Source organism: Amphibalanus amphitrite, unplaced genomic scaffold (genome assembly GCF_019059575.1).
Source record: "Amphibalanus amphitrite isolate SeventyFive unplaced genomic scaffold, NRLGWU_Aamphi_draft 000069F_arrow, whole genome shotgun sequence".
Taxonomy (NCBI): domain Eukaryota; kingdom Metazoa; phylum Arthropoda; class Thecostraca; order Balanomorpha; family Balanidae; genus Amphibalanus; species Amphibalanus amphitrite.
The window spans coordinates 695,605-719,610 of NW_024881565.1; the positions used below are offsets into that span (position 1 = coordinate 695,605).

At 45.1% G+C, this 24,006-nt stretch overlaps 1 protein-coding gene across 18 annotated transcripts in view; it reads left to right on the plus strand.

Moving 5' to 3' along the window:
- LOC122379011 (ribosome biogenesis protein BRX1 homolog) overlaps window positions 1-24,006 on the plus strand; it is a 28,188-nt gene that overhangs the window by 2,781 nt on the left and 1,401 nt on the right. Inside the window, exons 1-5 of one of the 18 annotated variants that reach the window (XM_043360832.1) lie at window positions 12,112-12,145; window positions 18,997-19,276; window positions 19,595-19,753; window positions 22,299-22,416; window positions 23,617-23,738. In XM_043360832.1, the coding sequence (XP_043216767.1) occupies window positions 19,139-19,276; window positions 19,595-19,753; window positions 22,299-22,416; window positions 23,617-23,738 (537 nt within the window). In that variant the 5' untranslated portion in view covers window positions 12,112-12,145; window positions 18,997-19,138. The other 17 variants (XM_043360839.1, XM_043360829.1, XM_043360834.1 and 14 more) reach the window with 17 other exon arrangements.

Here is a 24,006-nt window from a genome sequence, read left to right on the forward strand (position 1 = left end):
TAAAAAAAATCGGCCATAAAGGATTTCAAAAGTGACTATTTGGAACGGTCATTCAATATGGAGTCATGTAAACAGAAATAAACCATTTTTAAAAGAATACCCTCTGATGCTGGTCAGTTCGACGGTACAACTGAGAACTCAGACACTTCTGCGGCTCAGGTACCTACAGCCTACCGCTAAAGTAATGTAGGGTTTTACCAATCTCAACGGTTGGCTTTGACTGGCGATTGTTTAATGCGGAGTGATCGAAAAGAAGATGTCAATAGCTAAAGTTGCAGCTGCAAGGGTGACGATACATATACCTAAGCTACATTCAAAGTTTCATTGTAGTCTGGCTAATCGTTCCTAAGCTTCATAAGCAGAACATACCCATGACTGAAACCCCACATTACTTCTGCTGTGGACTGTACACCCACCAAAGGCTGAAGTTCGGTCCTCTGGGTGGGGTGACAGCTGCATAAGCCACTCATTCGAATATTCACAATACTCAAGCAAGCTGCAAGACCCCCACTTCTAAACGGCCATCCTCCCGTGCTAGGCAAAACGACAGCCGAAGGGGCTCACCAGTTCACCATGACCTTAGAGTAGGTACCTGATGCTGGTGTGAGAGGTCAGAGGACCTCGCCACGGTCTGGGATTTTTTATTGGGTTAGGACTTTTCGGTCTGACGAGACCATTTCAGAGCCGGAAGGAGATGGGAATTAGGGGGAGGGCGAGGGGGGACATTTGGTCTGGGCGAGCACCCTGATGAGTCGACGAGGCTGAGCCCGTCCAGAGGGCAGGCCGACCAGCACCCCAAGCACACACCAGTCACCGCACCCGGTTACGGGCGTGATCTTATCGGGGGTTCCCGCATGGGATAAAGTTGCCCGTCCAGCCCGGAACAAGGAGTTGAGACGCGGAGGAGAGGGATTTGACTGTCCTGAGGATAGAAATGACGGAACGGTGTGTGGTATGAGAGGGTCCAGGAGGTTTGAATCAGGCCCATGTCACTCCACTTTTGATGACATCATATGGGGGCCTCAGGACAATAATGGCGCGGCGCGCCACAATCGCTTCAAAGCTACTTGCCAACCGTTGCCATTTTTGAAAATATTATTTTGAAATAAAGTTCCAAGTAATAAAAATATTGTAATAAAGTTGTTGAATAAATCGATACCATATCTAAAAACTTACTGAAAAATGATTTATTCATAGTAAAAATATAAGCTCGATGCGTTTTTACGTTGCTTTCCTGCAACTGCAGAGGGTTTTTAAATCGTCTATATCTTCAAAACCGGCCATTTCTTAGCATATTGCTGCTCTTTTTCATCGCTAGAAAATTAGTTAGACTTTCCAATGACATCAATGGTTGAGCGATATGTGTAGAATGTCACCAACAATCTTCAAATGAAGTTAGTCATTTTTACGTTGTAAAGGAATGGAGTACCCATTTCGAGCATCAGGGGTGACGTCACTCAGGATCTGTCTCTGATTGGTCGGCGGGGGAGTGACTGTACCTTCTATAGATGGCCTTGGTTTGAATACTCAGTGTGGGCCTATATTGGTCTGACCTCTTTACTGATACAACCACCGTCCACCAGTCACAACGGTCAACAGAACCTACAGCTCTTATCCCACCTGCCCACGATCGGCTAAAACGGCTTCATAAATTTCGACTAACCAGTTAAGAGCAATGAGCATGACTTCAAGCCAGAGAATGTCGACTCTGACTTCGGAGTCGAAGTACAAACGACTTCGGTGACTCCAGCTCCGACTCTGGCCAGAGCTGTCAAGTCAAGCTGACGAGCTGTCAAGCTCCGCTCCGATCCCGCAATACTGCACTTGCACTACACAAAATTTCAAACTTCTAGGAAATAAGTTATACGGTTAAAGGACCACATTTTTTTAGAGGGCTATTTGACTTTTTGACCAGACCTTAGTTAAGTGTTAAGGAGCGGACCTTAGTTAAGGAGCGGGTTGGATGCCATGCCACATTTCGAGTCGGGAGACGTCACTGCAGACTTCGAAACTCCAAAATGACTTTATTAAGCGGATTGATAAACTATGGATATCTATGGAGAAAATCCGGGAACAGCTCAAGCCAGTAGCGGCGGAACACCTTCAATTAAGGGGGGGGGGGGGGCACTGCCGACTTTTGGTCCCATTCTTTCCATGCATCGCCCATAGGGCTCATATTAAAATGCCAAAATTAAAAGGGGACACAGTGCCCCGGTGCCCTCCCCGTTCCGCCGCCTATGGCTCAAGCGGCCACAATAAGCGGCTGGATTTATTATTCGAGAATTTATTAAGCAGATTCCACTGTACAGCATTAAAAAATAAGTCCACTGCAGGCCTGCGTAGCTAATGGGTACGTACATCGAATAGTGACTATTTGCTTAGTTTTGATATGGCCCGAGTTTTGATATGGCCGTGAGGAAAACAGTGGATTCTAATACCGCCCGGTCGGTATTAGAACTGCCCTACCGGCCGATTACCTACTGACCGGCCCGAATTTATACGGGCCGGCCTTACGGTCATTATTGATACGGGCCGGGCAGCATTAATACGGGCCGAGTTTTCAAACGGACCGTAACGTTAAACATATCAAGTGTTTAGTGTTCTACAAAAAGCAAGACTGTAGAGCTTTTGCGTGTAGATCTTTTGCGCTGATGTTGATATTTTATTATAGGTACAGAATAATTCTATTTTTAAAAACACTTTGGATTATAGGGCTGCGGATTCCGGCGAGGGGGGGGGAGGCAGGGCATGTGCAATTGCAGACGTTGAAAATCCCAAGATGTGCAAACTGCAAACACTAATTTTTGCGCATCCACATTTCATTGCGGGCTCATGCGGGCTAATAAGGGCTCTCACAGGCGCTTGCTTGTCTCAGCCCGATGCTCGAGGGCCCCAGCCCGAGCCTGATGGCCCCGCACCGGAACTTTAAGTCCTAAACAGGTACAGTCCACAGCAGAAGTAATGTGTGGTTTCAGTCATGGGTATGTTCTGCTTCTGAAGCCTAGGAACGATTAGCCAGACTGCAACAAGACTTTAAATGTGGCTTACATGTATCTTCACCCTTGCAGCTACAACTTTGTCTATTGACGTCTTCTTTTCAATCAGTCCGCATTTAAAAATCGTCGGTCAAAGCCATCCGTTGAGATTGGTAAAACCACACATTACTTTAGCGGTGGGCTGTACGTGCGGGTGTTATCTTGCAGGTTATCTCAGGGCCCCATGGGCCAGTATCGAAAGGCTCTCGCCGGCTCTTAAGGGCCCCAGCCCCCTTAGGTCTCTAGGGGGCCGAAGTCTGAGGGCCCCACACCGGTACCTAAAAGCCCAGTTATCCCAGCTGGCCCCGCCAGTTTCTAAGGGCCCTCACCGGCTCTGGAGTAGTGAGGATGACCCGGATACCATTTACTGAAATGGATAGGTCATCTGAGGTCAAATATGGTAAAAAGTAGTTTTTCCACGATATAATGGTGCTTAAAACTAGTAAATAGTGTGGTACCAAACTGTCATGACATGTCGATCGCTAGGTGCAAAAAGACCTGCTTGGGTCAAGACAAGACCTGACCTTGACGTGGGTCGAATAGTGAAAGTGACCTACCGACTACCGAGGTCTATCAAATACATATTTCGAACCATCTCGACGGAAAAAGGATGGTACAAATTTTATGTCTAACGAGTTCAAAACGATTAAGCTAAAACGGTCGGAGCTTGGGCGGGGAAGCTACCCCGCCTGCCCCCCCCCCCATCCCCGTGGCGACGATAATGATTGAAGCCCAGAGGCTTTGCCTGTAACCGTACTAAGTTGAATTATCGGATTCGGGCTGCAAATGTAGGTACAGGTAATCGGTCGGCTGCAATTAACCCGCGCTGGGGGTGGGGAGGGGGGGACTCTACAGAGAACTCCCCTCGCTTTTCTGCAACATCTTCTAAACGACTGGGCCTATCCATGCACACGAAACTTGCAGTACCTACTACCTTGAACCTTCGGCTCCATCACTTTGACACCTCGTGTTCCAATGAAAATTTATTCGCTTCTCATAGGTCAACCGGAAATAACGTCAGAGTGACGTCATGTTCGGCCAATTTCGATGCAAAACATTCAGCTACGGTAATCGCTCCCGAGAGCTTAGTTTCATAACTAAATCATTTTTCTTAGATGAGAGAACACAGAATACATGCGGATCTGTAGGGTGAGGTGCCTAATTAGCGACCCCCTTAATTTGAACCGTCATTGCTCACGCTCTATGGGTGCCACTGTATTACTGGCTTGATCTTCGAAGAGATCGTACATTTTGCTATTAAAATCAATTCATTTTCTGCACCAATATCCACTAATTTATTTGCACTGAGCATTTTGGCAAACCATTGCAAAATCGTTAATAGGGAACTCGTCCCGATTAGCGACCACGGTGAGGGTCGCTAATAAGTCTATGGGTTTTCCCATAATAAAAATGGCAAAAAAAAACGCGACGCCTGCAAATTTGCAATATGGTTCCAAACAGACAACTTATACGCAAAGCACTCAATCATTGGAACAGGAGCGTTTGTCCAACACCTTTATGAAGGTAAAAACTGATCACGTGATGCACCAAAGGCAAAAATAAGGCGAAAACCCATATATCGCGGGCTATCTCGCATGATATTCGAGGCCCGCCCTGGATTCGGCATCGGCACCCCTACAGTCGGTGACGACAGTTGGTATCACCCGCCACACATCGCAAACTTCAGCAACACCTCATTTTAATTTCTGTCTGTTTCCTTTCTTTCCCTTCTTAAGCTATTTGCGACCGTGTTGGGCGCAAATAGGAAATATGGGTTGCGACACATTTTTGACTACCATGCAGTGCACAGTAACAAGATTCACTACGGGAAAACGGCAATCAATTGGAAAAGGATTGTCGATGTAGAATAAAAAAGGTGCATGATCTTAAATGTGCATCGCTTTTCATCAGATAGGGTCAAAATGCACACGTTTTGGATAAGAAACTGGCCATTTTTATCGCAACTCCCCTAAAACGTTCCACCAGAAGCACCAACAACCGGAAAAAAATTTAGTTTGATAACCAAAGTATGGCAGACCTTTTGACATTGTTTTTACCCCGATTTATCTTCCCAGCTTTTCTGTAGGGAGGTAGGTCGCAAATAGGCAGCGGCGTATTTAGAAAATCGCGAAGGGGGGGGGGGCAAGGGTTTGGAGGGCGCCACCTCACCCAAGGAGGGCGCCATACGGTCGCGAGATAAAAAATCACTCAACGGGGGGGGGGGGGGGTTGGGAGGCGTTTTTTACCATGCCACCAGTTTTTTTTTTTTTTTGCGTAACCTCGTATAGGTCGTGCTGCATTGATTTTGCATCGTGTGTATTCTTTATACTCTTTATACTCCAGGTCACAAAAGGTCAAGTGGTCTTGAAATGCTGCGCCGAAGGCGCGCGAAATTTTTGAAAACAACCTTTTCCTCCGCTTTTTAGGCACGCCTTTTATACGATCACTGTTCAAAGCTCCTCTCGCTCTTTTACCAAATTTGAAGGTATAAAAAATACCTAAGGTTTGGTCGGGCCGCTGCCACACAAACTGTATAGAAAGCTTGACTCATGGGTGTCGATGTATAAAAGTTTATTGGCGGTGGCATATCTACGCACCAGATCACCGTATCGGATTGATACCGGAGCGCGAGATGCGTAAACATCATCCAAATTACCTCAGACCAGCCTTCATAGCCTTCTCACAGGTGCATACAGTGTACCCACATAACCAGTTTCAATCACCGAAACTTCAGATGCCTGCTGTTGCGGCCGAACCTGTTGACAATACTTAATCGTAATACATATAACGGGTGGTCAGTATGAAACTGGACAAAGTTTGAACTGTTACTGTGTCGAAAGTTTTCAAGCGAAAGCAACGGAAATCGCGTTACCGTGCCATTATTTTGTTGTGATCATGCTCGCCCTAATGGATTTGCAACACTGGACCTCTGTCAGCCTCCAAGCGCACGCGCGCTGGCAGCCCCGCTATTTTCTTTCGCGGCACCTCCGGGTCGATTTGACGGATGGCCTGCTGGATTATCCGCTTCAATTGTGCGTCTCAGCTGACCTGTCACCTTCCCTTAAACACTTTCTGTTGGATGAGCCCCACAGGTCCTCAATGGGCTAAATCTGAGGGGTACATGGCGGGTTCGTGTCACGTGCTGTTTCGGGCACCCCAGCCTCCTCAAGAAGTTCCGTGTTCTAGCGCGCGTATTGTGACTGTTGCAAGGTCGGAACCTAACAGAGCATCATGCTCTGTGTTCTGAGACTCAAGAAGTGGTAACAATACGCCATTCAAACACTTTTCATAGCACAGTTCGCCCTTTACATTGCTTGTGCTCGGCAAGTAACTGGACGCGTGAGCCCCTCGGACTCATAGCAAGCCAGACGGGTATTTCGGGTCGATACTCGCTCTCAGGTCGAAAGCGAAGGTGCGATCCACATGTGGAATAGTGTCTCCACCAGATGAGGTGTAAAATTCGCCTATTGGCCGCCACTGCAGGTGAAATAAGATTCATTATCCATATGCACTTCCATGTTTTTGCTACCCTGCATTGGACCCTGTGACAGACGGCGCAGGCGGATTTTCTGTGTACGAAATTGTGCCTCCGTCACCTTTATACTATTTTTGTACCTAATTCCTGCTTGTTGACACATTAATTGGTCATATGTTTTGAAGATTCCAAAATTTCTTCCCAGAGATCACAAGGAGAGCCCCAACTGTTCGGTGACGGCACCGGTTTGTTTCTTCCGGTGCTAAATGCGCCTTTTCTTGGTGATCTTGCCGTTCCCACCATGCAAAACATCTGCAAGTCCTCAGAATTTATCGATGCTCACATATTCTTAAGATCTGGTTACACCCTATGGCGTCATGTGACGCATAATGATAGCACTTTTGTAATTTGTGTTATTTTCACAAACTTGCGCGAACAGGTCCCGGAACGCTTGCTGACTTACCGGCGCAATGTTTTCTACTAGTTAGTAGCAGAAAGTTGAAATCTGAGCTGGTAATATAGAATAACTGGAAGTATTCACCTGCCAAAAATAATTAAAATCTGTCCATAATTGGAGATGCTATGCTTAATCAAATTTTGTCCAGTTTCATACTGACCACCCGTTAGATGCCATGATGCAGGTAAGAGGGTGGCGAGGAACAGGAGAGCACCAATAGGAGGGTGGCGATCAACAAGAGGTCGCCAATAGGTGGGAGGGCGGTCATCAACTGCAAGTCGCCAATGAGCGGAAGGGTGACGATTAAAATGGGGGTGGCAATGGTGAGGAGGGCGCCTTTGCTCAAGAGGATGACACGAACAGGAGGGCGTCTGTGCGGAGGGCGCTGGTCAACAGGAAGGTGCCAGTAGATAGGAGGGCGGTGATCAACAGGAGGGTGCCAGTGGTTAGGAGGGCGGCGATCAACACGAGGGCGCCAATAGGAGAAGGGCCCCGATTAGCATTCAACAGGAAGGACTAGGGAACCAATAGGTAGGAGGGCGGCACTGAACAAGAGGGTGCCAAAAGGGAGAAAGGCGGCCCTCAAAATTTCACATGAGGGCGCAATAGGTAGAAGAGCGCCAATAATTATGAGGACGCCGATCAGCAGAAGGGCGGCAATGTGTGGCAGGGTGGCGACCTACAGGAGGGCGCCTTCGGGTGAGAGGGCGCTTATTTACAGGACAGCAGCTTACATAGGCGACCACCGTTACGCTTAGAGAGCTACCTGCTACAGCCTACAAATGTGGTTGGAGGGCGCCCGAGGGAGCCCTCCAACCGTATTTGGAGGGCGTATTTGGAATGGGCGTCCTCCGAGGGCGCCCTCCATCCGTATTTTCCCTGTAAACACATTCGCGATTGGAGGGCGCCCTCCAGTCGCGATTGTTTTTCGATTCGATTATATCACAATTGCATTTGCGATTGGAGGGCGCCTTCGGCGCCCTCCAATCGCAAAGGGCGCCTTCGGCGCCCAAGGGGGGGGGGGGGGGGGCCATGGCCCAGTGGCCCCCCCCCCTGCCTACGCCCCTGCAAATAGGAAAGGGTCGCTAATTAGGCACCTTACCCTACAGTGGGAGAAGCCGGGGGAAGCCTGGCATAATAAGCTCTTTTTTATTTTTATGACATACCTTGCGTGATGTATAAAATGTTGATACCCTGTTAGCTTGATAAGTTAACCCTCGCATGTGTAGGGGGGGGGGGGAAGTCGGATGGACCCCCCCCCCACGGTTTTTCGCGAATAACTCGCGTAAAAAGCGGCCGATCGCGACGAAACTTTCAGTACCCTCGCATTGATCAATTTTACACCTACCCTGAAAATTTCATGACCCTTACCCAAATGACCTTTGACCTGTGACCTCTTTTCCGAGACCATGTTTGGCCGGAATCGCGATTTCGCGTATGTTGGCTCGCATTAGCCGCGCGTTTGCAAGCTTTTCGTGGTTTCAAACGTTCAAACATGTAATTTGATGTTACTCCCGTGGGTGTCAAGGTCACCTGAAGGTCAGGTCAGGTCATTGACCTTTGGTGACCTCGGGTGACCTCGGTTCACTTTTTCGAGTTTTACATGTTTCTAGGCTAGTTTTTGGAGCTGAATTCGAATTTAGCAACCATTTGAACATTTACGAAGTAGTTTTGGTGACTTCGTAACATGTTACGAAGCTGTCAGAGGCGGTTGACACGTACTACGAATACCCGTCACGACGCCTACTGGTTGACCTGACCTGACCTGACCCGACCTGGTCTAAATGCTTCAAGACATCATCTGTGATCAAAACTAACACGATATTCGTGATCAGCACCCCGAAAAACCCCTTAGCAGCCACACTTTACGACTTTCTAACAGGTCCCGATTTTCCCGACTTTGGGTCATTGACCTGACCTGGAAGGTCAACCAATGACCTAGGACCTTAAAATTGGTTATCATCGGCTTCCTCTCGTCACGGGCAACACGCTCGTTTTTTCCGCGAAGCTCTAGCTCGATCAGGGGCCAAACGGCAAGGGGGTTCCAACCGACCCCCCCCCCCCCCCCCCAGGGGCGTCGCCATGGGTTTTTGAGTGGGGGGACGAAGCTCGACGGATTCTGCAGGATTTTTTCCTATGCTAGAACCCCGCGACCCCGTTTTCAGCCTTTTCTCTGGATTTGATGCACTTTATTTTCGATATAGCCGGTTTTTATTATTTTTATTGCGCACTTCTTTTCATCGTGTTTATTCAGGCATAATTTCTAAGCCCAGGGCATCGTGTGACACAAAGAATAAACGACACACTATACTTTGATTTTATTTTTTTAATGTCAGAATGCATGGGTGTCACTAAGATATTTTGATTTTTCAGAAGAACGCCTTTGAGTACGAATGGTAAATGTAAATGGGAAAGGTTTGGACTTGCTTATTTCCGGTTTCTTTACTTAAATTATAAATAAATAGGTAGAACAAAAGTACCAAAATTGACTTTCCTCAAAGAAAGCCGTTTAACTTTTGGTGATAAACTTTCGTGTCATTCATTGTTAAATATGCTCGTTTTGCTTCAGCTTCAGACCAAGCGAAGCATATTCTATATACCTAAAGGCATGTGCTTAATTTTGACCGCCTAAATCGGCTTTCGTCTCCCTTTGAATTGCTCGTGCAATGTCGCATTAACGTGAGTCTTTTCGATTCACGTGTGATTGAAAGGCTCTTGTAATAAAAATATCCAACATTCCAGAGGAAGATCAAACTTAGAAGTGCAGAGACACAGGTTTATTACCTCCACTCACAGCTCACTGACGCCCGAATACTCGCTCTCGGCCGGCGTTAACCCGCGCCCCGCTGGGCTATTCAGCCATACGCGCCCTGCTGGGGGGGGGGGGGCAGATTCTGCCCCCCCTATCTAACTTCCGAACCGATGGTCGTAGAAAGACGGGGGAAAACGGCAATCGAAAGCTCTCAACAAGGCGGATCTTAATAGCCCAAATTTTTTTGCTTAAGCAGGTCAGAGGTCAGGTCAAGGTCAGGTCAAGGGTACAAAATGCAAGTTTCTACAGTATCGGCCTTGCACCGTAGTTGCCGAAGAATGGACTGAGACTGATTGCCCAAAACGTGTTCTTAGACTACCAAGACAATATTCGTTGCACACAATGTCATTCAAAGGTCAAGGTCAAGGTCAGTCAGGTCAGGTCAGGTCACCAAAAACAAAATATAGAAAAGGGCATGTGCGACACATGTTTTATGGGTCATTTTACTCATGGAATTCAAAAGGCACACTCAATAAGTGATATGGACCACCTCTGGATGAATTTCAGGTCGAGGTCAGGTCAAGGTCAGGTCAAGTGAGGTCAAATTTTGAAGTTGGTTGTTAAGGCCTAAAAAGGTGTCTATCCGATGCAGTTTTTCACGGCGAATCGAATGGTGCTATTTTTGTTTCCGTACGAGGTCTAGAACTTCCAAAAAAAATCATTTTTCAAAATTTTTGTGTGTCGTGACGTCATAAAATTTTGAATAACTCCCACATTTTTGAACCGATTCTTCTAAAAATTGGTATGTAGGTGCACATAGACCACTTCTTTGACATATATTCCGGTTTTTTTGATAAACTCAAAATGTTGGATTTTATAAATATTTTTCCAAAAGTCAGTTTTTTGGAAAATTTTTGGCCAAAATCCAAAATTTTCAAAAAACCCAGATAGCCATTTGATAGACAAAGTAGAATCACGTATAACCTTTTTGTTACGTCTTGATTCCTTTAAAAATGAAGATGTTAGCGGCATTTGAAATTTTGCCGTTTTTGAGGCGAAAATGGCGAACATGACGTCACTAAAACGTCAATTTCTCAAAAATGTTCTGACGGATTTCGCTCACATTTTCAGGGAACGTGTCAAATTGATGTATGATAAGGTACTGAAAGTTTGGCGTCGCTGGCGTAACGCGTTTAGAAGTTATTGGCGAAAAACGGGAGGGGGGGGGGGGCAGATTCTGCCCCCCCCCAGCGGGGCGCGGGTTAAGGCTGACGAACTGAGCCACGAGTTTGTCAGCATCCACAGCATCCACCCGGTGCCGGTGTACGTGGCAGACAGCCACCGAGGTGAGTCGGTCCTGGCGCATCGTCGAACGAAGCCAAGTCTTCAGGCGGCGCAGCGCACTGAAACTCCTCTCGACCGTTGCTGAGCTTGCAGGCAGTGTCAGGAGGAGCTGCTTATACTTAATACACGTTTTCCCGTGCATAAAAGAGCTTGTTCACTTCTGGGAACATTGCTCTTGCGGGCTCAGGCACCTCCTGCATGATGTTGACCGCATCCTGAAGAGACTTAGGTCTTCTGTCCCGGTAAAAAAAAAACTTGTTCGGTAAAGGATTACTTCTTTTTTTCCGCAGAATGACAGGTAACTGAGAAAAAGCAGCTCGAAAACTTCGATTGACATTCAATTTGAGGAGGGGATAATCCCCCCACCCTCACTCCAGGGGGGACGGTGTCCCCCCATCCCCCCTGTGGCGACGCCTATGCCCCCCCCCCTACACATTAGAAGCTGGCAAACGCCGCACACATGCGAGGGTTAACTGGCCGTGTTGTCCCAAGCACGGTTGCCTGGCCGTGTTGTTTATGTTTTTTTTAGATTTCACCTCTGTCGATCGTCCCCCCCCCCAGTCAAAAATCCGTGGCGACGCCCCTGCCTGCAGCCTCAACGAATAACTTCTAGTAAAGCCTATCCACCAAACCAAATACCATCGACCTCCTAACCTTTCGGTAATGCCACCAGGCGCCAACAGCTAACAGCTCTGTCCGCAATTCATTGCTTTGTTAAGTGCATCTGTACCGGCCGAGCAACGAGTTGCCACGCGGCGCGCAGCCGGCGCCAAGTGCAGCTGCACCTAGCGAGCGAAGAGCTAGCACGCGGCGCGCCGATTTGGCGCGCTTTTGGTTCCCGCGCTTTCCTGCTATTTGGCGGGAGACAGAGTGGCGGGGGCGGCGGGGGGCGTATTTACAAATTGCAACCGAGCTCCGCCGTAGGGTATTTTATTTCCGCCGTAGTGTATTTCACTTGGGGGATTTTCTACCATACATCTGCCTGAGCTTAGGGTAATTACAATTTGTCGGCGACGTTAAAAAATGATGCACGTTTTTTTCGCAGTATAGGATATCGCATGTGCATATTTCTGCCTTTTTGGGTACGCATTATCGGTTTTTCGTGAGTAACTCGCGTAAAAACCGTCCGATCGCGACGAAACTTTCAATACCCCCGTTTTTATCAATTTTACACCTACCATGAAAATTTTATAACCCTGACCCAAATGACCTTTGACCTGTGACCTATTTCTCGAGACCATGTTTGGCCCGAATCGCGATTCGTCGTATGTCGGCTCGCATTAGCCGCGCGGTTGCAGTCTTCACGTGGTTTCAAGCGTTGAAACATGTGATGTGATGCTGGTCCCATGCATTAGGGTGGGTGTCAAGGTCACCTGAAGGTCAGGTCAGCTCAATGACCTTTGATGACCTCGGTTCACTTTTTCGAGTTTTACATGTTTCTAGGCTAGTTTTTGGAGCTGATTTCGAATTTAGCAACCATTCGAACATCACAGGGGGTGTAACGAAATTATCCGGACACCTTTCTTCCCGCTGTAAAAGCAAAACAATCTGGTACTTTTTCTTTTAACTGAGCTTGTAGCCACCTTTCAAAAATACACAGTTTACTCACCTCGTTTACTCACCTCGTTGGTTTCTGCATATCTTTGGAGTGGTTTCAAAGGACAGTCAGAGAGGAAATGAGGAACCCACACAGTGGCGAATGTTCTGGAGCATTTTCAGCCAATGGATTCTCCAGCACACTGGCTTTGATGCGGACCAACGCCGTCCAAACCTGTGCCTGCGGTTGAGCAGTGCTTATGGCGGTTGGCTGTTCATACACCTCCTGCTAAAGAAAAGCCCACAGGTTTTCAATTGAATTGGGATCGCGACTTTTTCCAAGTCATAAGCGTTAGCCCAGAATGATTGAAGGTTCTATCGGCATCACTTCCCGTTCATTTAGGGACTTTTAAGTAGCGCGCCGCCACGCATGAAGACAGCGTGGCTTGAATCAGGCATCAGTGCGCGTTCAGAAACCGTGCCCTCCTATGCCGTCTGGTTGAGCGCCTCCAATCATGCTCCACCACCTTCCCTGGAAAAGCCCCACCCTTGCCTATGGCCTATGGGGCAAAATATAAGGGACAAAAAACAAGACAGATAAAAACAAAGCAAAATTAACTCAACCTAATGAAATTCAGGCTGGAGCAAAAACATAGGTAATAGGTATCTATGTCAAATTAGAATGAAAGATTAAAATCAACCTGACCAGGCCTTACGGTCTGACCGGGTCCTAACCACCTTACTTCGCCTAACTTGACCCAATTCAACCTAGCCTACCACAACACCTGCAGAGGTACCTTCCTGGAAAAATGACGCTCACGCCCAGGGAGATGACTGTCCAACTTATAGGAATACTACCATGATTGCTTGTCAAAATGTGTGTCATCATGCTCTTGTTTGACAAGTGATGTATAATGACAAGAAGAAATGACAAGAAGAAAGAAAAAAAATAAATGTGATATTTAATAATTATCTCCTGACTGTTGACTGTTGAGTGATCAAAACATTCAAATAATCAGGGTACAATCCTGTGCATAGTGCACACCAATCATGTTGTTTTTGTGTAGGCCCTCTGCACATTGTTGTGTGCACTGCTATGTGCACCTTAAGTAAAAAAGTGACTGGTGGTACATGACAAAAGGTTGAGCAACTGTGAAGTTCATGCCCTTGGTCTTGCTGGTGCCAAATGCCTATAGCTATAGCAGGATCAGTGAGGGTTGCAGACATGCTACATACATTGTGCATTGAAGATATTGGCACAAAGTTCATCCGTAATTACTATGCTTAACACCTGATGTAAGAACTGAAGCGACATAAATGCCCAGATGATAAAGCTCTCTGGTCAACATCACACAAATTTATTGACATACTTTGCAGGTACATATTTACATTCATGGCAAATACTTTTGATTTGATTCAGAAACTTGTTGCTAGTAAGCTTGCATTTTTGTAGGTACAACAACGACCATATATTAAATCATAAAAAAAACCTTCTCATGGCATTCACTTCACATACCTTTTAACTGAACAAGTACCTTATACCTAACTACCATGCAATGATTCTAAAATTTGTCCGCAATCCATCTATATCTCAACTGACACAATGAATTTCAAATACCCTAACAAAACATATAACTGTACATAAGAAGAATACAATACTACAAGAATTATGAATTTCTGAAGTTATTCTCACATGCTGGAATGTTAAAACTCTACTTTTGTCGTCCATTTCCATGTTTGATTGAGCCAACATATAGAACTGTTTTCGTTCTTCAGTCACAAGCTTTCCCAAAAATCTTGAATTTTTACACATCATCTTGAACCATGCTCCAGTCTTTCCAACAAGATACTATGTAACATCAAAGCAATTTTGATTTGCTACAACAGCTTCAGATCATGATAGGCTTGAGGTTTGTTACACCATTTGCCAGACAAATCTCTACAAAATGTGTATCAATTCCCAAACTAAGTAATTGATCATATCAGTATTTGCAGTTTCCACACAATGTTTCATAATACTATTCTATGTTTATATAAAGAAACTCAAATAATCCACAATTGTTATTGAAACACTCCCACTTCAAGAATTCACAGCAATAACAGTACAAGTTCAGATTCAGAAGCAAACAAACATTGCGCCACATTTCGTATGAAACGCGCCATCGTCCTGAAGTTTCTACCACAGACGGTAGTTCAACCGCAGCCGTAGTGCGAAAACCCCTGCCCACCTTACCCCACGGCGGAGCTCGGTTGCAATTTGTAAATACGCCGGCGGGGGCGGCGGGAGCACAGAGCAGCCACCGGCAGTCGGCTCTGGTTGTTAATAAATATAAGCGGGATCCACTGTATAATACCTAGTGGCGTCATATTACCTAGTGACGTCACATCGTGAAGATGTGCCGCTAAACACGACGCATTCGCCACCTGTCAGGCGAGCCTAAAACTAATAGTTTATAACAAATATGCCAGGTGGCGCTACTGAGTCTCTTGAGTGGATCCATCTTTTCTGTATTGTTTTGGATGATACGATTCTGGATGTTGCATGCTTGGATGTTTCGCTCTTGGATGAACCGTCTTTGGATGATACGATTCTCAGATATTCTCGTGCTGCCATTTTGGATGATACGGTTTTGGATTCTGCATCCTTGGATGTTTCGCTCTTGGATGCTCTGAATGCTCCCAAAAGAGCCGATTTTGGATGTTATTTGGAGGTTTTGATCACTGGATGCTGCGGTTTTGGTTGTTGCGTATTTTGGATGCTGCGCTCTTGGATGCTTTAATAGTCCCCCATCCCAAAAGAGTAAACAAAAGTAAAAGTCTAATATCTTGAAAACCGGTGAATATTTTTCGGTGAAATTTGGTAGATATTCGTTTTCGCTCTTTCTGAACCGAGCGACATCACTTTAATGCCAATTCATAAACTTTTTTGAAGGTGGGAGGGTCCCTTTAATGCAATGGTTGTTCTATAGGTTAGATATCCAATTCTATATGCATTTCAATTTTGTGAGTCGATATTTTTCCATTATTCAATGTTAAACTGTCTTTGATCGAATGTTGAGTGCCTCTGCTAAGTGCTATGTGTACTAAGCGGATGATTAGCAAGGATTCACAGAGGATCAGGATTGACTCATGTTGACAGCATGAGTTGAAACTTTGAAAGCTGCCCTCACCCTATTTCAATTTTTATCAGTATCGCAATGGCTTCATCCATCAGATGCGTTGATTAGATAATTGTGCCACATAGCTATAGGTCACATTCCGGGTCGCGCCTGGCTCAAACATTAGTTAATTCCTATAATGTAGACAGCCCATGATTTTATTAAGAAACTCGTGTTTAATAGGAGAAAAGCATCATCCAGTTAATCTGATTGACAACTTTCAACCCAGGCTAACTAACCATATATTTACTTCAGGTCTGAGACACAAACATCCCATAGTGATAGCGACTAGCGTGCTAGGTTAGTTGTGGTTATGTGAAGCTAATTAGCATCAAATGATGCAGTTACACACTTTGTAACATTTCCTCCCAGTCATCTGCAACATCGTACCCTCAAATATCAGAAAATTTGGCAACCCATTTTTTGGACAGATAAAGTTAAAGCTCAGGAATTTCTGGGCAGACCTAGTGGCAAAGTGCATCTGTGCTAGAGCTCTGATTTCTGAGTCAGAGCTGGGCAATTCCACGACAAATCACCTAATTTTTTTCCAATTGTTCACCATGACCTCTCCGATTTTGCTCAAATTTGGCATGTAAGTTGACCTATGGGCACTACTTCGTCCCAGGAAATTTTTAGTCTCTAGGTCACAGGAGTCATGAGATATGGGTCATGCAAATTTTTAGGTTTTCCGGAACACTGAAATATAAAGTATTTTTTATCTCTGCAACGGTTCACCGGATCAAAAAAAGTTATATATGAAATAAGAAGCGCAAAGGCTGGTGCGTCTAGCAAAAATGTGAACGAAACCCCAGGGTCATTTTTTGACCCTTTGACCTCGTGACCTTTTCTTGACCCCGTGACCTTTCAAATTTGTCCTATTTTAAAAATTCTGATTTTTTCTATCAGAGATGTCTTATCCATGCTCTTAATAGTGGTATGTGATTTGGTTGGTATATCGGACCCGTTGACCTCAAACTGAGGTCAACAATGTGGTCATGACCTGACATGAAAATGACATCTGACGAGAACGTCGAGAATCATAGGCAATATGGGTGTCATATGAAAGCTTACTTCACGGAGAATACATTGGTGGTGTTTTTGAGTAGGTATGGGCCGGGTCAAGGTCACATTAGGTCAGTGACCTAACACAGCATTGTGTTCTTTGAAGGTGGCGTATTTTGTTTGTTTGGTAAGCCCAGTGATCAGCACACAATAAGAAGGAAACAAAACGTCATAAAACACCATCTGCCTTTATTCAAAAAGCACAGATAAAATGCATTCACCCATATACACACACTCGCACAAACACACACACATACATACACCTTGTTCGAGGAAGATCTTTCAAACAAACCTCAGTAACACACGTGGTGTGAAGAACGAGTCTCAGAAGACTAGGAGAGCTTGAAGGCTGCTATGGTGTGGGAGTCGAGCGGTACAAAGCGGTGAAACGTCCTGGTACCTACTACCTACCCTTCACCGTGCGGGCACTTGTGAACCGTTCTCTTTCATTTTCGTCTTCGTTCCTGCTATTTGCGTTGCCGAAACGAAGAAGAGATGCATTTTATCGGTAAGGTGGTCCTCACAGTATTACCAATACCATCGCATGCGCTTTTGCCATGCGAGGTGGCAAAAAATCCACTCACATTGAACACCGAAATCCTCGGCATGATGACATATATTTGCAAAATTGTATTTGTTCTTGTACTGGGACGCTGCTCCGTCAGAGAAGTAGTGTATTTTTTAGTCTTGGGCATTCATTTCCAATGTGGGGAATAACCACTGCCTGAAATGCCGCTTCAGCTCCCGCGTCAGCTCCCGCAACGCAAATAGCAGAAACGAAGACAAAAATGAAAGAACGCTTCACAAGTGCCCGCATGGTGAAGGGTACCAGGACGTTTCACCGCTTTGTACTGCTCGACTCCAATACCATAGCAGCCTTCAAGCTGTCCCGAGTCTTCTGAGACTCGTTCTTCACAGCGCGTGTGTCACTGGGGTTTGTTTGAAAGAACTTCCTCGAACAAGGTGTATGAATGTGTGTTTTTGCGAGTGTGTTTATATGGGTATGTGTGCATTTTATCTCTGCTTTTTGAATAAAAAAAGACGTTTTATGACGTTTTGTTTCCTTTCTATTGTATGCTGATCACTGGACTTACCAAACAAATAAAAGACGCCACCTTCAAAGAACACAATGCTGTGTTAGGTCACTGACCTTATGTGACCTTGACCCGGCCCATACCTACTCAAAAACACCACCAATGTATTCTCCGTGAAGTTAGCTTTCATATGACACCCATATTGCCTATGATTCATGACGTTCTCGGCAGATGTCATTTTCATGTCAGGTCATGACCACATTGTTGACCTCAGTTTGAGGTCAACAGGTCCGATATACCAACCAAATCACATACCACTATTAAGAGCATGGATAAGACATCTCTGATAGAAAAAATCAGAATTTTTAAAATAGGACAAATTTGAAAGGTCACGGGGTCAAGAAAAGGTCACAAGGTCACAAGGTCAAAAAATGACCCTGAGGTTTCGCTTACATTTTTGCTAGACGCACCAGCCTGTGCGCTTATTATTTCATATATAACTTTTTTTGATACGGTGAACCGTTGCAGAGATAAAAAATACTTTATATTTCAATATTTCGGGAAACCTAAAAATTTGCATGACCCATATCTCATGACCCCTGCGACCTAGAGACTAAAAATTCACTGGGACGTAGTAGTGCCCATAGGTCAACTTGCATGCCAAATTTGAGCAAAATCGGAGAGGTCATGGTGAACATGCCTAGGTGATCTGTCATGGAATTGCCCAGCTGTAAGAGCCCAGAGGCCATCATAGCCTTCGATTCTCCTAATTGACATTCAAGATGTGGTAAATGTGAAGATGAAATCTGAGTAGATATAAAACACAATCCAACCTGACCTAACCTTACATACTAACCTACTAATCTTCAACCTACCAACCTACACCCTACATACCTACAACCTACCAACCTACAACCTGCAACTTATGAACCTACAACCTACCAACCTACACATACCACTTGGACTTCATCTTCACATATACCTGAGAATTGAGATACTACCTACATGATTGTTATGATTTGACATTTCTATGATAAATATTAATCAAATGAGTCCATATTTCATTCCATAGAACAATTATACTTATATATGACATCATTTTCAAACATCAGGTACTGAATGATAATCATCACCTTTTTGCAGCTTAGTGTGCTTGGAGCAGGAAGAGATTTCTCATTGTTTATAGGTGAATTAGGCTCAGGCAAACAGTTGTTCATGATATAAGTGCTTCTGGCTTTCACTGTTCCTGTTCATCACTGCTCCTCTAAACCACTCAGAATACAAAATGGGCAAGGTTACACATAAGAAGCTGAAGAAGGCAAAGAAACTTCCCAAGTCAGAATTGAAAATGCAGAAAACCACAAGCAAAGAAGTTGTCAAAAATAGCATTGTTGAGTCATCTACCCCAGAAGATCAACCAAAGGTAAGTACTTTGAAGAAGATGTGAGATGCATTCAAAATAGGTACTGTGTTGGAGGTATGCTAATGTTGTTAATATTTATGAATAATACCCCTTAAAAAAGTTTGTTGCTATAAAATTAGAAAAATTGAATTGTGATAATTTATATTAAATGCTTAGCAAATGAAAACCAAAGTTTTGTCAATAATTAGCATAGCCAAAGCTGCTAACCATTTTGCCCATCTTAAGTGCGAAACTATTGAAACAATTCATATGACCCTCCTTTCCTTTCAGCATTTGTGTATAAATGGGTCAATACAATGTTTTCTTCATTTTCTCCAGAAGGACAAGTGGATCAACAAGCAGCGCGTTTTGGTGTTTTCGTCGCGCGGCATCTCGCACCGCTACCGCCACCTGATGACCGACATCAAGGCCATGCTGCCGCACGCCAAGGCCGAGTCCAAAATGGACAAAAAGGACGAGAAACGCGTCATAAATGAGGTGGGTCAATCTAGAATTACAATGTGAGGCAATATATTCCTGCCCGGGGCCCAGTGTTCCAAAATTATATTTCGGCTTGGGTGTCGGAGGGGAATATTCGTCACTATAAAGAGGGTTGAGAGTGGAAAAATGCCAGTCAGAAAGGCAAAAAAAAAAAAGAGCGGAACATGCAGGGATCAACAATGTTTTTGTGAATGTTGAAGGATGTGGGAGCTGCTTTATAAGATAGTTGAATCGAAAATGGAGCGAGGTAAAAGGTACCCGCAGATGCTCTTTATTGGTAAAATAGGGAGTGAAAAATTGCTCTGGAAAGTTGGAGGTTAGAGTGGAAAATTATTTTGATTTGGATGTCATTTTCCACCCAAACTGGCAAACTTTGGGACACTGCGGGGCCGGGATGATTCAATAAATGTCACCGAGGTTTTTTAGCGAAAACTCCGAGGACCGTTAGGCCCGAGGTGATTTTGCTAAAAAAAGCGAGGTGACATTTATTGAATTCCCGGCCTTAGGGCTGGAAGGTGTTTCCCATACCTGCCAAAAAGCTCACAACTATATGATAGTGACGTCAGCAGCCGTGTGGTTCAATGTGTTTAACCACACCTTGAACCACACCCCTTGAACCAATACCATCATTGCATTAAACTTTGAAAAGTGTGGTACAGTGCACGTGCCGTTTAAATGCCTGGATGTCTCGATTTAATCATGCAATGTAGCAGGTATGGGAAGCCAAATAGCCAAATTCGAACTCCAGGGGGTGGGAGTGGAGGGCTTTTCGCGATTCCACTGAAATATCGGGAACTACAAGAGGTAGGTATACAGGGTGTCCCATAAGTTCGTTCTCACCTTATATTTGCATGTAAAACAGAGTACATTGCGTTTTGATATGTTTATGACCCCTCAATGTGCTCCCCATTTCATAGGCAAACACATGAATACATGCTGCGGCATGCCAACCGGCATGTTTGGCAGTATAGCAGGCTTGAAGTTAGCCCAGACTGACTTGGCATGCGCCGTGAGCCCCTCGAGGCTGGAACAGCGCTTCGCTTCGACGAGTCTCGATTTCAATATTTCCAACACATTTTTATGAAATTTGGATCCGATGAGTTGCCTGGGATGTGATCTTGCCACAGACGCCTATCACAGTCTCCTGGCACTGCTTTTAAGCTTTGCTTGACCTCTGCACTGATGCACTGTCTTGCTTGAAGATGGGCCTACGACCTCCCGGATGCCATTTTCTCCTCCAAAAATGTGTTCATACTTGCGGTTCGAGATAAGCTAGAAGGCTGAAACTCCTCCTAGATCTTCTTGGAGAAGCATTCTGCGTCCCAACACCGTTTCTGAAGTATCAATCGCAACCTGCTCAGTGTCTGGACGCATACCTGGACGGTATTACTCCACATTACCGTGACCCTGGCCTTTTGCATAGGTATAAAGCGGGATGACACGAAGGCCTTTTCCGTCGCCCATATGAGAACTTTTGGGGTTTGGACGGGTGCTTTATCTCGAACACGGACTAGGTAGTCCAGATGACCACATTGATGTCATCGGCCCTCCAGTCTTTTAGCCTAAGGCATAACGAAACAAATGTTTGGCCATTTTAAGACATTTTCGACTGTTTTGCGTCCTCCGTTAAGTTTAAGCCCAAGTGACCGTGAGTTATGTACCCCGAAAAAATACTCTTAGACAGCTGGTAATCCATCCTGAAAAGCCTGCTTACCAACTTTCTAACGCTAAGACCTTTTTGACGGCCACTTTGGCGCCACACAGTTTTGGCCACATGGCTCACTCCTGAGAACTGACAAAAAAGAGCATAAACTTGCAGCGATTGACTCCCGACAAATCATCGGTGTCACTTGCTGACTGTGCGTCCAGTTAGCGACAGACATTGGCTACAGACTGGATGGCCTCAATCACCCTCAACAGTCGCAAGAGGCCCACGTGCGAACTAAATACCGAGACGTACCCGTATCGGAGACCTCTAAGTTGCGGCGTAAGCCGTCTCCACAGGAAGTGAACTCTCTAGCAAAAAATATTTTGTCTAGACGAATTAGTTACCGTGGAGCATATTCACAGTTGCCATGGCAACCCCAAAACCTCAGTTACAAAATAAATTAAGCGTAGCTTTAAATAAGAGAGCCTCTAAAAGAAAAATTTAGGTGAGAAGGAACTTATTAGTAGTAAAGTTATCTTGGAACTTATGGGACACCCTGTAGTAGAGACGTTTCTTGGTATAATGATACACTGTTCTTTGAAAAAAGGACGTTTGGAAGAATGCATCATTCTATGAGAAATGGCATCTTGCATATTGTGACATGTTCTCAAATGAAATCCCATAATATCAGCTCATGTCATCTGTTGAAATTGTGGGTTTTTCAAAGCACCAAAGTGCAACATAATCTATTTTATCGGGGAAAATAGATTTATTTACGGAAACGTTAATTATCTTACGGAATCATATAGCTGAAGGATAAATACGCGCAAGGCAATGTTAAATGCGAAGAGATCGACTTTCCATCCTGGTTTATGTGATTCGATCATATTTCAGATCTGTGAGATGAAGAACTGCAACAAGTGCTTGTTTTTCGAGCCCCGCCGAGATTCTCTGTACTTGTGGATGAGCAACGTACCTGATGGTCCCACTGGCTATTTTCTGGTCGAAAGCGGTTAGTTTGCTCTTACTTCGTTTGTTATTCGTGTGTGTGTGTGTGTGTGTTTTTTTTTTTTACAAGTCTTTGTTTTATAGAGGACAGGACATTTCCGATTTTTTACATTGTGTTTACAATCTTGTTTACTTCTTACGGTGTGTTACTGCTCACGATGCTCCTGTCTCTTTTCATATATTTCATAATTAGAGTGCCATTCCAACAGTTAAGTTATCGTTGTGAAGCTGATCGTCGTTTCAACCTGATCTTCCCCTAACCCCCGCCGGCACAGGACATTTTGCGCCCTTTGACGGCACAAGTGGGGGGGGGGGAGGGTACAACCCCTCCCCCCTCGCGTTTGACCCCTGATCGAGCTAGAGCTTCGCGAAAAAAAAAACGAGCGTGTTGCCCGTCACGAGACGAAGCCGATGATACCCAATTTTAAGGTCCTAGGTCATCGGTTGACCTTCCAGGTCAGGTCAATGACCCAAAAGTCGTGAAAATCGGGACCTGTTACGTCGTAAGGTGTGGCTGCTACGGGGGTTTTCGGGGTGCTGATCACGAATATCGTATTAGTTTTGATCACAGATGATGTCTTGAAGCATTTAGACCAGGTCAGGTTAGGTCAGGTCAGGTCAACCAGTAGGGGTCGTGACGGGTATTCGTAGTACATGTCAACCGCCTCTGAAAGCTTCGTAACATGTTACGAAGGCACCAAAACTACTTTGTAAATGTTCAAATGGTTGCTAAATGCGAATTCAGCTCCAAAAACTAGCCTAGAAACATGTAAAACTCGAAAAAGTGAACCGAGGTCACCAAAGGTCAATGACCTGACCTTCAGGTGGCTTTGACATCCACCCTTATGCATGGGAGCAACATCAAATCACATGTTTGAACGTTTGAAACCACGAAAACATTGCAAACGCGCGGCTAATGAGAGCCGACATACTCGTACGCCGAATCGCGATTCCGGCCAAACATGGTCTCAGAAAGAAGGTCACAGGTCAAAGGTCATTTGGGTCAGGGTCATGAAATTTTCAGGGTAGGTGTAAAATTGATCAATGCGAGGGTATTGAACGTTTCGTCGCAATCGGCCGCTTTTTACGCGAGTTATTCGCGAAAAACCTGGGGGGGGGGCCGGGGGGGGGGCATCACCCTTGTGCCGGCGAGGGTTAAGTCGGGTCGTATATCACATAATTATAATCTATTCCCGCATGTCAGTGCATACAATGCAGGAACTCAAGATGACTGGGAACTCGCTGAAAGGCTCGAGGCCTTTGCTGTCCTTCGACACAAACTTCACCCTGCCTCATCTCCAGCTCTTCAAAGAGCTTTTGACACAGGTGAGACGTGCTTTTTCTATGTTTGCGAAAGACTCAGAGGAATAATGAAGTACGGCAACATTATGATAAAAATTAATTATTTTGATTATTTTTCTTCTTCTTCTTCTTGAAGGTTTTTCATATTAAAGGGACTATCCCACCTTTACCATGGGGTTTGAGTTGAGATAGCCAAGTTTGCGGCGAGGTTCAGAAACCACTATCTATCTAGGTTGCAACCCCCGCGGCCTCTTGGTGTTGAAGAAATTCGTTCCCTTCATTTGAAAATGGG